The sequence below is a fragment of the Coregonus lavaretus genome, assembly GCF_964263955.1.
Source record: "Coregonus lavaretus genome assembly, chromosome: 16".
Taxonomy (NCBI): Eukaryota; Metazoa; Chordata; class Actinopteri; order Salmoniformes; family Salmonidae; genus Coregonus; species Coregonus lavaretus.
In genome coordinates this window covers 21011248-21026339 of record NC_140003.1, presented here as the reverse complement: position 1 = coordinate 21026339, position 15092 = coordinate 21011248, and the positions used below count along the sequence as shown (strand labels likewise).

Sequence of the window (15092 nt, the reverse complement as noted above, 5' to 3'; positions counted from 1 at the left end):
ATAAATAAATAAAATATATTTTCAGTGATTTCTCTTTGATGACCAGCTCATGTTAGCCTACTCTGAGAAAAGCGTGTTTGTAAACATGACAATATCTGACCATATCTATTGTGATATTGGTGTATGTTTTTGTTGTAAGAAAATGACTACTGCAATTTCGACAGCTCTAAAATTGAAGATCAACTAACATCATATATTCACACCAAATATAGTATGTGTTACAGTGTGAAAAGTGGCAGGAACATAATATGATCTCCAATCAGCATTCTCAAGGTTTAGGGTGTTTATGTTCCACATCTTGGTCGCCTCTGGCTTTGTTTGTTTTTCATGAAGTGGACACAATATAAAACAATCCAGGGGGTGGAATTGTAATTGCTCAGCCTAGGCACTTGAATTTGGTACACAGAGGAACACAAGGGTGGCTGTCCTCACAGCAGGACAGACCCATATCTAGCTAGCCTCTCTCTCTTTTTCTCTCAAGGAGAGAAAAACAAAAATATAAACATGTAACATATAAAATATAAACAAGTGGTCCCATGTTTCATGAGCTGAAATAAAATATCCCCAAAATTTTCCATACGCAGAAAAAGCTTATTTCTTTCAAATTTGCTGACTGCAGGAATGTCCACCAGAGTTGTTGCCAGAGAATGTAATGTTCATTTCTCTACCATAAGCTGCCTCCAATGTCATTTTAGAGAATTTGGCAGTGCGTCCAACCTGCCTCACTACCGCAGACCACGTGTAACCATGCCAGCCCAGGACCTCCACCATGCCAGCCCAGGACCTCCACATCCGGCTTCTTCACCTGCTAGATCATCTGAGACCAGCCACCCGGACAGCTGATGAAACTGAGGAGTATTTCTGTCTGTGGGGAAAACATTTCCCTGCCTAGTCATGTGAAATCCATAGATTGGCGCCTAATTTATTTATTTCAATTGACTGATTTCCTTATATGAACTCTAACTCGGTAAAATCGTTGAAATTGTTGCATGTTGCGTTTATATTTTTGTTCAGTATAGATGTTGTTTAGGGGACGTATGTAGAGAAAAATATCATGATAAATTGTATCTGTCCTAGCTTACTGCCCCCTCACACAAACACACACACGCATATGCATACGCGCACACACACACACACATACACACACACACACACACACACACACATACACACGCACTCTTGATTAATCTGATCCTATCACCTGACCTCTATTCTAGCTGCAACCCATGAAGGAGATCAGACTGTTTTTGTCAAGCAGGCTATTTAGACTCCTTGCAATGGCAAGAAGTAAGCCTAAAAGCCATTGCTTCAGCCTCATATGCCTTTTAATGTCACCCGAAATTGTCAACATATGACATCCCTTGGCCCTTTCCCCTGACTCCACATAATGTTGACATCAGTGCATTACTACAGCACACCAAACCACAACTTCTCCACACTCAGTGATGCATTTTTTTGCCTTTTAAATAGGAAGTATACATGTACCTTTATTTTTTGTTTCATGATCAGTGTAATCTGAATATAACATATGATTCACTTTAGAAATGTAAAGTGATGCATTATGAGATAAATTTTGTTTAGCAATAGGCTATAATTAATGAATGTATTGATGGGTGCACCATATAAAGAGAACGAATTAGGCTACCGATTGTAATTGCCACTAATCAAGTTTCATGGTCAATAAAATAATTACAAAAGCTATATTGATGTTCATTCGAAATGTCCTACTCAGAGATGCCACCTTAGAATTTAGACCAGGGATTGGCAACTTTGATGGGGGTGGGGGCCATATAAAAATCTGAACTCATCATGAGCAGCAGCAGTGGCTCGCCAGTCTGCGTATCCACATCCATACATACCGTAGCCTTTTGGGGGCCCTAAGAGAAATGTGTTGGGCGGCCCAACCTCACCTTGCGAGTAAAACATTTTAACGGCCCACCTCTTGACAGTGGAGAGAACAATTTTTTTGTTTTAAATTTAATTTCCTGCAATTCTACACATTTTGCCATGTAGCGTAGAGAAAATGTTGCAGTTTTACAACAAGTGTTCTGCAATTCTACACATTTTGCCATGGGGCGGAGAGAAGATTTTGTAATTTTATAACTAATTTCATACAATTACTCATTTTGCTATGGGCAGAGAGAAAAATGTTGGGCCTACAAAAAGGGGTCCGCAGGCCGCCAGTTTCCCATTCCTGATTTAGACAAAAGTGCCTCTTTAAACCAGTCTGGTCCTTAAACCAGTCTGGGGGGGCGTCGACAAAATGGAACAGTCCACTTTCTCAAAAAAGGGGCATTCCAAAAAACAAATCAGCTGATTTTTACATTTTGTAGAAAAAGTATATTCTTGTGAAGGCTTAAATGATTTTACATGTACACTACATTTTTATATCAGTCATGACATGATGAAGAAGGAAAACCTGATTATTAAACATTTTTAACCAACTAGTGTCCACCCGTATGAGGCCGTTCTATTTTTAGTATCAGCTGTTGCAATATAAAGATTTGCTACATAGCGGCTCGCATCGCGGTTATGAGAGGCGCATTCCGGTCATAAAGGTAAAATGATGGCGATAATTTGAGGTAACGGACAGAGAGAGGGATGAGGAATATTTGTGCGTGAAGTGGTTGCTGTAGCGTTCTTTCACGACAACGGATCTCATCTTGGTAAGTTATTGCTGAAATTGTCGTCGTTCGTATTAGGCTGCCTCTACATCGCAGCTACTGTAGGAAACTTAAACATTCTTGGTAAATCTTCATATCACGTTTTGTACTGTGCTTTGGTAAATATTTATCTAATTGACTTGGGTTTTTGCAATATAAACTGTGGACTTCATTTCTTACAACATTGTAACATCGTGGGGCCTCTGTTTGATTCAAGAAATGGACGCCAATATTCCATTTGCGGAAATTGCTTGATGCAGCAAACTTCTCTAAAAGATTTGACATTCAAGAAGCAACAAAAACCCTTTATCCAAGGGCGGTAACTCTACAGTGGTTCCTGTACATCACACTGATTTAGTTAAAAACGATAATAATCTTGTGAAGTTTTGTTAGGAAGTAAACCGTAGGCTAGTAGTGTGTCATCTACTTTCCATTAGAATTATCATAATTTGCAGTGGATGAAATTAAACATCACAAGAACAAACTCTATTGATACATTTAGCGGCTTTGTTACAATGTTTATACTTAACACTGTAGCCTTTTCAACTAGGCATGTATGAATAGATACATTATAATCATTACAGAATTTCTATTGAAGGATTCTTCAGGCACCACATCATAGGATGAGGTCACCCACCATTATGCAGCCTTCAATATAGTCCCTTTTAGAATCCAATAGAGTGGAAGGAAGACTTAAACTCTCGTCTCTAACATATAGGCTCAACATTTCCAAACAGTCCCATTACAAGTCAGAATGTCGAATAAACCTCATTTGGACTTGCTTTACCTGTTGTGTGTTGATTTTTTCCCCCTTATGTTGGAGTTAATCTGAGAGAAATTATCCACAGGGAAGTGTTATTAGCCTGACTTTCAGTATGCTGGTCTGTATATGGTTCCGTCAGTTTGCAAATTATGGTTAAGTGCCTTGTTTAAGGGCACATCAACAGATTTGTCACCTTGAGGGCTCGTGTGTTCAAAGCAGATACCTTTCGGTTACTGGCCCAGTGCTCTAACCGCTATCTTTGACTATTGTTTACATATTGTGCATCACATGCAGTGCGTCAGGAGATTGAAAATACAAAGCAGAAATACAAGCCAGAGCTATATATAATATTTTCACCTTTATTTAACCAGGTAAGCCAGTTGAGAACAAGTTCTCATTTACAACTGCGACCTGGCCAAGATAAAGCAAAGCATATACAGACTGGTGCCCCAAAAAGTCTGGTTAATAATACTTTCCTGTGGACATTTTCTCCACTTCATACCTTCAAAAGGACCAACAGCAGGGACAACCGGTAAAGTATGTTTACATATCATTTTATACAACGGGTGCGTCTAATCCTGAATGCTGATTGGTTAAAACCGCATTCCAGCTGGTGTCTATTCCACAAGTTACCACAAGCTAAATCTATGACGTTAAAATGCCTATTTACACTGTTCCATCTGACTGCGCAATCCTCTGTCTCATCAACCCAGTCAGCCACTTTATAAACTTGATCTCCACTATAAAAAGCATCTAGACATTATCTCACATTTCTTTTAGACTGACATTTAGTTTTCAACAGTGGAGAATTGTATAAACCTTGCTGTCTGTCTCTCCGACATTTGCAACATTGTTTCAATATTCAAATTCGATCTGCTGCTGTCCCATAGTATTGAACGAGTCGGGACAGAAAGGCAGGCAGCGTTTCTCAGCCAGTCGAAATCATGAATCAGCTGGCATCATTTTTATGGGTGTATATACAAAAAAATGTCAATTGAAAAACGAAACGCAGCTAATTTGCAGTCGTTTTAAGTGATTGTGTTACTGTAGCTGTGTTGTTGGCTAGCTCTTCTGAACAACAGTGTCCTGACGAGTGAGCACATTCTCTATGGCAGGCGAAATTAGCTCATTGTTATGGATGTATCCAAATAAATGTCACTAGAAAACAGCTTAAACAAATGCAAATGCAGCTACTTTGCTGTTATTCTGTCGGAACTTTTTGACGTGACTGTAAGTTAGCCGTAGTTGGCTAGATAGCAAGCAAGGGATAAGAACGTTGCCAGCCAGTATGGCAATGGAACATTTAGAACGAACGACTGGGTCGCGTCTCTAGCAACCCTAGATTTGTGTCAGGACTATATCTTGTGGAAGGATGAAGAACGTTTTTTATCAAAATATGTCAATCATTATTTGAATATGTTGGTAACCCCTTGTATAAAAGTGATAATGCCCTCGAAGCCGGTGTTTGTTGGATATATTGGCACGGTTTGTTGGCCCTTGACTTCGTATCGGGCCTAACAACACCGTGCCAATATATCCAACAAACACCAGCTTCTCGGACATTATAACTTAATTAATTATTAAACATTCTGGCATGTAGAGGTTCTTGCCTCTTTTTTATGGCGACTTCTTTCAGACTGAATATCCATGGGGTAACCAAGGTAACAGTCTGATGTATAAGGCAACATTCAATAGAGCTGCACATATTAATCTGCCTATTAATAGCCCAGTGAAATCACCAGATAATGCTGCAACAAAAGTGGCAAGGTGGTGAAGCTTTTTCACTTGTTATTCAATCAAAGAAGTTGAAATGGCACTGAAGGTACTGCATGTTTAATTTAAACTTGATCAAAGCAGCTTGAACTCTTGTTTTGTTTTAGAGAAGCATGTTGATTGAGCAGTGTCAACCAAGTGACTCTCACAAGGTGTTACTGTATGAAATGCAACATAAAGTCCACTGACAGCAGCCTGGTGAGGTAGGCCTACGTTGATTCACCGAAGAGGTATCTTATCTCAAGTCACATTACCTACTCTTTACCAAGTTATGTACAGTCAGTCAGTCTTTTAGTAGCAAAATATGTAATGCATGAGATCAGATTAAATAATGAGTTGACACATGTGGTCTAGAGTTCTGAGCACACAGCTGTCCAGTTCAGAGTACACAGATGTCCATTATGTGTTGTGTATACTGCAGTTGATATGAAAGAAGCATGGTAGTTGCCCAGAGGTGCTGTTGTGGTATGATTGAAGAGCATAATGCTCCACACTGCCACTGAGTCATCACAGATGAAGACCCACAATCTAGTGATCTCATTTGTACCCAGAATCTTGTGACCTCGTGTACAGTCGACAGAAATTTAGTTGGCACCCTTGCTGGCCATTTACCGATGATGATGATGACACGTCCTTTACTGGACATCTAGGTAAGCTTTCCTGTCTATAGGGCATCAGTCAGCACTCCCTTAGTCGTTGTTCAGCAGTCAGCACCCAGGTGAGAATCCTAGATGAGTGAGACAGATCTGAGCTGGACCTGAGTGGTAAGAAATGGTATGTATTGGGTGATCAGCGGTACTTCAAATCACATTTTATTTGTCACATGCGCCGAATACAACGGGTGTAGACCTTACTGTGAAACGCTTACTTACAAGCCCTTAACCAACAATGCAGTATTAAGAAAATATTGGGGTGGGGGGGGTCAATGCAAATAGTCCGGGTGGCCATTTAATTAATTGTTCAGCAGTCTTATGGCTTGGGGGTAGAAGCTGTTAAGGAGCCTTTTGGACCTAGACTTGCCGCTCCGGTACCGCTTGCCGTGCGGTAGCAGAGAGAACTGTCTATGACTTCGGTGATTGGAGTCTTTGACCATTTTTTGGGCCTTCCTCTGACTGATGAAGTAATCCAGTATGTTTTGGGTGTGCAGGTTGTTCCCTCTAGCTAGCTGTTCCCTTGTGAGGGAGGCTGGGAGATCCTACAGTATATCCTTCTCCAGGGGTCTGACTGGGCCGCTCCAGGAAGGAAGTGTCTTTCCTTCCCTCTATTGTGTGGAGCAGGAAGGTGGCAGGGCTGCCGTCACCAGCTGACAGCTGTTTCCTGCGGCCCACTGCAATGGTGCCATGTCCTCTACCCACTGCCTGGGCTGAGCCTGGGCTGTGTTCTCTGTATGCATGCACAGCCTGTCCTCTACCCATAGCCTGGGCTGTGTTCTCTGTATGCATGCACAGCCTGTCCTCTACCCATAGCCTGTCCTCTATGCAGCTTAAGGTCAGGCAGGTTCAAAGAGATTTAATCATATTCCCTCACGCTATCCTGCTGTTGGAGAAAGTTCTAACTCCTTTAATGGTTGGGGATGACCACCATCCCAGTGTCTGTGTTGTTTCCTCAAGCTTGTTGTCCTCAGTTGGCTTTTCCTTGTTTATCAACCACTCTTAGTGGCTTGACCTGTCTTGTGAAAGCTGTTGCCTTTTGCCAATACAGCATTGGGTTCATGAAATAATAGTAACGCACACAAGACAACAGAGCACTTATGTGCTGTAATGTGTCCATGTTTTTGAAGGACCAGGTTCTTACTAAATCGCAGTAGAAAAACAACAATTTTAAATAGTGTGAGATGGAAAACGTTGTCAAGCAACAGAAAATAAAACCAATATGGTCAGTGAATCTGAATCTGGAGTTTTTGTGGGAAGCTGGTGAAGTTGCACCACCACAGCTGCTATAGAGGATATTCTTTCAGAGAAGTCAAGGACGGTTTTATTTTTTCCCGAAAGCCATAATTACAAAGCACAGTAATCAATATGTCTAGACCGTGTTTCCCCTGCTCATAATGGTGCTGGGAGAGTGGTTGGTGCTGCATGCTATTCTGGCAGTCTCATAAAAAGAACAAAACAGAATAGCCTACATAATGGGAGGGAGAGCCTCGCCGTTACACTGCTGACTGGCTGGCTGTGCAAGGCACTTCCTCATACAGACAGCCAATCAGTGACCAGGGGTTTTTCTCACTGAGGCATCTCCAGCTCCGTCATATACAGTAAACTAATCTCTATCTAAGGCTCTGGTGCTCCAGGTGTTTGGTTTATTACAGTATTATTACACATGTTGCGTGCACATTGTATACATCTATTTCCTATCCTTTACTACAGCATTTCCGGCAAGCCCTTCTAGCTGAGATTGACTGAGGTGTCGATCGCTAGCTGACGTTCTCTCTCTGAGGGGCTGGTGTGTGATGCATGGTTCTGTGTACTCTGGTGTCCCTGGCTATGAATTAGCAGCAGCAGTCTCACACTCTTCATCTCTCCCTCCCTCCTGTCCTGCTGTGTTCCAGGTATAGCCAGCTGCCTGTTGCCATGGCAACCAGCAGTGCGGTGCCTAGCGACAACCTCCTCACGTACAAGCTGGTGGTGGTGGGGGATGGAGGAGTGGGGAAGAGCGCTCTCACCATCCAGTTCTTCCAGAAGATCTTTGTGTCCGACTATGACCCCACCATCGAGGACTCCTACCTGAAACACACAGAGATAGATGGACAGTGGGCCATCCTGGACGGTAGGGAGACATTTTCTCTTCTGTCTCTCTGGGTTAGGGGTGCTGGTGTCCTTTATCAATTCTGTTCAGGATGTTAATGAAACATACTGTTGTGGCACAGTATTCCCATATAGTTTCACAGATTTAGACTTATACTATATGTGCATTTGTTTGCAATTGATAGCTTGTTGCTTTTCCAATCATTTCATATGAAAACAAGCAAGAAGAGGATTCCCAGTAGCATCTTGTAACAATGGTACCTGTATGTTTTGTTATTGCACAGTGCTGGATACAGCAGGCCAAGAGGAGTTCAGTGCTATGAGGGAGCAGTACATGAGGACGGGGGACGGCTTCCTCATCGTGTTCTCTGTGACAGACAAGGCCAGCTTTGAACATGTGGACCGCTTCCACCAGCTCATCCTCAGGGTCAAAGACAGGTGAGGGCCAGCTTTTGATATGATGCGTGCCTTATGGGCCAGACACTTACACAGGACTGCTGCTACTGTACCGAGTGCCTCCGACTGGGTTGTCTGCCGCAATCTTTTGTGTGTTCCCTCCAACACTCTCACTGGTAAAGGGTTCATCTACACAGCAGATAGTCATGCTGCTCTATTTTGTATCTCTTGTTCACAACAAATGAAAACAAACAAGTCCTTCCCCAGACAATGTTTCCATTCCAGTCAGGTTGTCAGCTGTGTAGTGGTGTAACTGTACACATGTTATGTTGAAATGAGATGCATCTGTTCCTCAGTCCTTCTCCTTCCTTCTGCTCTCCTTCAGGGAGGCCTTCCCCATGGTGCTGGTGGCCAATAAGGTGGATTTGGTTCACCTCCGCAAAATCACCAGCGACCAGGGGCAGGAAATGGCTGCCAAACACAATGTGAGTACAGTGTCAGCTCAGACAGGGAGTGGGCAGCTTGATGTCTAAATCCTTCATTTTTAATGTCTTGTTTGATGCAGTACAGTGTCCAAATTGATGAATGTACTTTTAATGGGGAAAAAACTCAGAACCCTAGTTATACCCTAGTTTTGAATGGATAATTTTGGCCAATAATCTTTTATAGTCAGGTCAAATGGTTAGGAAAAAGTCAGGGCTGTAGTTGAACCTGTAGAAGGCCTTTCCCCACTGCTGTTGTCAGTGGCTGGGGTTGTTCTATGGGCTGTGTGTTCTGGGCTGCTATTCCTGGGAGAGAGGTTGTTGGGTGCAGGGCAGGCTGGGATGCTGACTCTGCGTTAGCTACAGGGTGTAATGTAGGCCTCTGGGAGAGACTGAGTCTCTGTGGTGGGGAAAAACACAAATATAGCCAAGCTTGGCCTTTACTGTTTTAGAACACGCTATGTCAGAGGACACCACCAAGTGTGAGAGTGCATCAAATTATGTGTTTGCAGATCTATGCTTACATTTGTTTTTACTTGCAAAACTCACATCCCTTATTATGGGGCTCTGTGCTGGAAAAACATAATTAGTATTTGTTGTGTATACCTTGTGGCACTAGCGAAATCAGAGACTATTAGATTTTTTGCTTGTCATCTTTCCTGACAATGTTTGATCAATGTGTTTTTTCTTCACAGATCACATACATTGAGACAAGTGCCAAGGATCCCCCTATGAATGTGGACAAGGCGTTCCATGAACTAGTCAGGGTTATAAGGTAGGCCAAACTTCTAGATATATAATTACTGACTTGAAGGCTATGTTTAAGAATGATGAATTAAGAATTGTATAGGCTTGATCATAATATTGGATTCAATTCATGCTTGAATAAGAGAGAACCACCATTTTGGTTTCCCTTTGCAAACACACTATATACTGTATATGGCATGAATGCCAGCAAAAGTCTGTTAAAGGGTTGGGGAAAAAACAGTAGCTATTTCCTGAATTAACAGACGTTTAATTTCAGAGGAATCCAGTATGTGTTGGTGTTCGGTGTGGTCATATCCTGCTGGAGGGCCCACTCAACTGTTTGTCAGGGATTTAGAGAGTTCTACATAAAGACTTAGAGGCCCTCTAGTCTTGCTGCTTGGGTAGCTTGGCTATCTGATTTTAATCCTCACCCTCCCTCTCTTTCTTCTCTTGTCCTTTCCTTCTTGTCTACTCCTTCCTTTACATACCCTCATTTCCTACTCATTTTCTTATTTTTTTCTACACCCTCTTTCTCCTCCATCCTTTCTCTCTCTTTCGCTCTGACGTTCTCTCTCTCTTCCTCCTGTGCAGGCAGCAGATCCCAGAGAGGAGCCTGAAGAAGAAGAAGAAGATGAAGTGGCGAGGGGAACGATCTACGGGTTCTCACAAAGTCCACTGTGTCATCTTGTGATGGTGTCACCCCTCTCGCCGCTGCGTAACAATGTTGTTAGAGAGAACTGCAGACTGGCAGTGACCAACAACTGGAGGAGAAAAGGGGAATTGGGGGAGATAAGAAACTGACTGTTACAGTGTCGAAGAAAAAAGCTCTCACTTGATGGGGTCAACTCCAAGGCAGGCATCATTGCCCACCCCCTTCCCCTGATTGGTCAGAAAAAAGCACTCCAGGAGGAGCTCCTTATGGACTGACTGATTTACAGACAGTGCAGTGATGATGCTCTCCATGGAAGTGGAGGTGGACATCAAGGTATTCTCCTGGGTGGGGAGATGTGACGTTAGATGTTGTTAGGGACCCATGATCTGAGTGTTTGTGTTGTGGTTGTAAGTTCTCCATGGTGTTGAATGTTAAATTCTGAGACGATAAAGAGGATGATTATGAAGTATATTCGAGCTGCACTAGCCACAGGCGTAAGAGGATGTGGCTTTGGCTCTGGGGTCCTGAAGAGAAGTGGGAGGATGTGGCTGTTAGTACTTTTTATTTTATTTTTTCTGGTGGGGAGTATGGCTTGTAGGTTGAGGGGACCAGTTACTCCAATCAACAAGATGTTAGATTTCTCTGTCTAATAGGGAGTATTTAATAACCTATGAAATGGCTTATACTGTTAAAGCACTAAACAAAAAAACATTTGGGCTTGTTCGTCTGGGGTATATTCATTACGGCAATTCTGTTGCAAACTCCAAAAGGAAAACTTTTGCACGAAAACTAGAGTGTCTATTGGACAAATTCAGGTAGGTCCCTCCCTGTTTCGTTCCGTTTGTTCAGTTTGCTTCTGTTTTGGTTCTTAAATGATTTCCATTGAAAGATGTAATGAATACACCTCTGGTTAGAAATTTGCTCTTGAATGAAGGAAGTACCTTTGCACTTTGAATAGATTTTGACTTTCATATCTGCATGTTGAAGAAAAATGTCAAATTATGAAAGGGAAGGCATAATAGAAATTGACTGAATGTGAAAAACTGAGCTTATCATAATTATGTCAATACCATGTAGCCCATTTGCCTGTCTCATGTCTGTTGCACAGAACAGTTTATACCAGTGGAGGCTGCTGAGGGGAGGACCGCTCATAATAATGTCTGGAACGGCGCAAATTGAATGGCATCAAACACATGGAAAACATGTATTTGATACCATTCCGCTCCAGCCATTACCACAAGCCCGTTCTCCCCAATTAAGGTGCCACCAACCTCCTGTGTTCTATGCTCTCAGCCCTGGGTCGTGTTCAGTAGGGCACACCGTAGCAAAACAGTTTGCAATGGAAAACAAAAATGGACGTTTCTTATTGGAGTCCAAGTAATCCCTCCACGTTTTAGTCCATTTTCATCCGTTTGTTGCCTAATGAACATGATCCTGGAGTGACCCTGCTGTACTTCACCCAGAGGTACAATGTAAGTTCCACTTCCCAGGGTATGAAGCAACAGACATGGTGTCTTTGGCAGTATTTTACAAAAAAAAGAGAGAAATATATGTCTGAAGAAATCAATGATATTGTATCAAGTATGTTTGATACCTTTGTATTATTGATATGAATTTCTTTGTAAGTGTTTTTTAAATAATGAATAATTTATTACTGTACCTGTTACCTCAACATGATGTGTGATAACTGGCTGTGTCTGACTGATGAACTAGAGGAAGATGAGGCACAAAACAATGGTCACCGCCTTTCTCTCTAGCTTCCTTCAGGGTTTCAATAATGAATAAAGAAATACAGTATTGTGAATTAAATGATACTATCTCTGACTGTGTGTCTGCATGTGTTCTTGGCTTACTTAACCTCGGAACCCGGAACCAAACAATCTGTCACGAGACTGTGGTTGCACCCGAAATGTGCCCTGGCCAAACGTAGTGCACTGTATAGGGAAATGGGTGGCCATTTGGGACGCACACTATGACTTTACTAATTCATTTTAGCTCCTGGTGGAGGCTGTATGTAGTAGCACACTGTCTTTACATGTACGTTCTGTGTAGTGATGACCATAACTAATATCAGCCATCAGAGACAGTTGACTGTTAGGCGCTAAACGTCCTTCTGTGTGTCTGTTCTAATAGACTATTTTATAACCATCTGTAAAATATGTATAATGATGTGCATAACTAATATCAGCCTTCAGAGACAGAGGTGCCTGTTCAGCAGGAGCCCCTGATAAATCATATTGCTGGCTCACTGGTGTCAGTAGATTGCTGTATTTCAAAATATTGATCTATACTGTCCATGGAATAGATACAATTGATTGAAAATTAATGTCGTTGTCATCGCACTTGTCCATCGGAAGCCACTGAAAAGATTTTGATTGAGTGTCCCTTTCTTTTAAAAACACACACTGCAAAGAGAACCCTGATTTTCTGGGTGACAAAATACACTATGTTCATTTGATATGCAAAGGAATGAAAATGTTATTGTACTCAGTTTTTGGATGCACCTTGGAGAGTTGTGTTAACTTCTCTCACTCAGATAAGATATGCCTACATCAAGGCTGTATCTTGTGCAGTTATTTCAGAGCCTTGGGGTCTGTTGAAGTGATTGCAATGTTATGGAACGTGCAGAATCTTCATATAGAATAATATTGTGTAGAACAGACATGCTACTCTGTGATAAACATTAGGGGATAATGTAAACTATAATGCATATGACATATCTGTAACGTCTAGAATGTTGCGGCATCCTGAATGAGCCTCAGCTTTCTTTTACTTCTCCTAGTCAGTGCTTTTATTGTTAGCAGCAAACATACTTCTCATCGGCCTGTAGACTGGGGGTTCATCCCAAATGGCATCCTATACCAGTGGAGGCTACTGAGGGCTCATAATAATGGCTGGAACAAAGTAAATGGAATGGCATATTTGATACCATTCCACTAATTCCGCTTCAGCCATTACCACCAGCCCGTCCTCCCCAATTACGGTGCCAGCAACCTTCTGTGTCCTATACCCTATATACACTGCTCAAAAAAATAAAGGGAACACTTAAACAACACAATGTAACTCCAAGTCAATCACACTTCTGTGAAATCAAACTGTCCACTTAGGAAGCAACACTGATTGACAATAAATTTCACATGCTGTTGTGCAAATGGAATAGACAACAGGTGGAAATTATAGGCAATTAGCAAGACACCCCCAATAAAGAAGTGGTTTTGCAGGTGGTGACCACAGACCACTTCTCAGTTCCTATGCTTCCTGGCTGATGTTTTGGTCACTTTTGAATGCTGGCGGTGCTTTCACTCTAGTGGTAGCATGAGACGGAGTCTACAACCCACACAAGTGGCTCAGGTAGTGCAGCTCATCCAGGATAGCACATCAATGCGAGCTGTGGCAAGAAGGTTTGCTGTGTCTGTCAGCATAGTGTCCAGAACATGGAGGCGCTACCAGGAGACAGGCCAGTACATCAGGAGACGTGGACGAGGCCGTAGGAGGGCAACAACCCAGCAGCAGGACCGCTACCTCCGCCTTTGTGCAAGGAGGAGCAGGAGGAGCACTGCCAGAACCCTGCAAAATGACCTCCAGCAGGCCACAAATGTGCATGTGTCTGCTCAAACGGTCAGAAACAGACTCCATGAGGGTGGTATGAGGGCCCGACGTCCACATGTGGGGGTTGTACTTACAGCCCAACACCGTGCAGGACGTTTGGCATTTGCCAGAGAACACCAAGATTGCCAAATTCGCCACTGGCGCCCTGTGCTCTTCACAGATGAAAGCAGGTTCACACTGAGCACATGTGACAGACGTGACAGAGTCTGGAGACGCCGTGGAGAACGTTCTGCTGCCTGCAACATCCTCCAGCATGACCGGTTTGGCGGTGGGTCAGTCATGGTGTGGGGTGGCATTTCTTTTGGAGGCCGCACAGCCCTCCATGTGCTCGCCAGAGGTAGCCTGACTGCCATTAGGTACCGAGATGAGATCCTCAGACCCCTTGTGAGACCATATGCTGGTGCGGTTGGCCCTGGGTTCCTCCTAATGCAAGACAATGCTAGACCTCATGTGGCTGGAGTGTGTCAGCAGTTCCTGCAAGAGGAAGGCATTGATGCTATGGACTGGTCCGCCCGTTCCCCAGACCTGAATCCAATTGAGCACATCTGGGACATGATGTCTCGCTCCATCCACCAACGCCACGTTGCACCACAGACTGTCCAGGAGTTGGCGGATGCTTTAGTCCAGGTCTGGGAGGAGATCCCTCAGGAGACCATCCGCCACCTCATCAGGAGCATGCCCAGGCATTGTAGGGAGGTCATACAGGCACGTGGAGGCCACACACACTACTGAGCCTCATTTTGACTTGTTTTAAGGACATTACATCAAAGTTGGATCAGCCTGTAGTGTGGTTTTCCACTTGAATTTTGAGGGTGACTCCAAATCCAGACCTCCATGGGTTGATACATTTGATTTCCATTGATAATTTTTGTGTGATTTTGTTGTCAGCACATTCAACTATGTAAAGAAAAAAGTATTTAATAAGATTATTTCATTCATTCAGATCTAGGATGTGTTGTTTAAGTGTTCCCTTTATTTTTTTGAGCAGTGTAGTACAGTAAACTATGGGCCCTGGTCAAAAGTAGTGCACTATGTAGGGAATAGGGTGCCATTTCGGACACAGCAGACAGGGTCTAAATGACATGCAGCATGTTACACTTCACGCCTCTCTGTCGTCTTTCCTTTTCACAGACAATGAATAAGTAATGTGCAGATGAAAGCTACTACTACTGGGTGAGGAGTTCCTCTGATATTGAGGACTTTGAAGATGATATTTCAGAGGGGCTCCGAGGAAAGAGATGTCGAACACCAGACATAAAAAACATA

General features: G+C 42.9%; 1 protein-coding gene across 1 annotated transcript; it reads left to right on the top strand.

Moving 5' to 3' along the window:
• The first annotated feature begins 2511 nt into the window (after positions 1–2511).
• Positions 2512–12041, top strand: mrasa (muscle RAS oncogene homolog a). The gene is made up of 6 exons (XM_084179113.1): positions 2512–2666; positions 7745–7962; positions 8225–8378; positions 8722–8821; positions 9514–9593; positions 10157–12041. Exons 2-6 carry the CDS (start codon positions 7767–7769, stop codon positions 10254–10256), a joined length of 630 nt encoding a protein of 209 aa, XP_084035239.1. The 5' UTR covers positions 2512–2666; positions 7745–7766; the 3' UTR covers positions 10257–12041.
• Positions 12042–15092: the final 3051 nt, after the last annotated feature.

Coding starts and splice junctions, on each gene's coding strand:
- mrasa (XM_084179113.1), top strand. CDS start 7,767: ATGGCAACCAGCAGTGCGGTGCCTAGCGACAACCTCCTCACGTACAAG. Junction 8,379..8,721: donor ATCCTCAGGGTCAAAGACAG/GTGAGGGCCAGC, acceptor GCTCTCCTTCAG/GGAGGCCTTCCCCATGGTGC. Junction 8,822..9,513: donor AAATGGCTGCCAAACACAAT/GTGAGTACAGTG, acceptor TTTTCTTCACAG/ATCACATACATTGAGACAAG.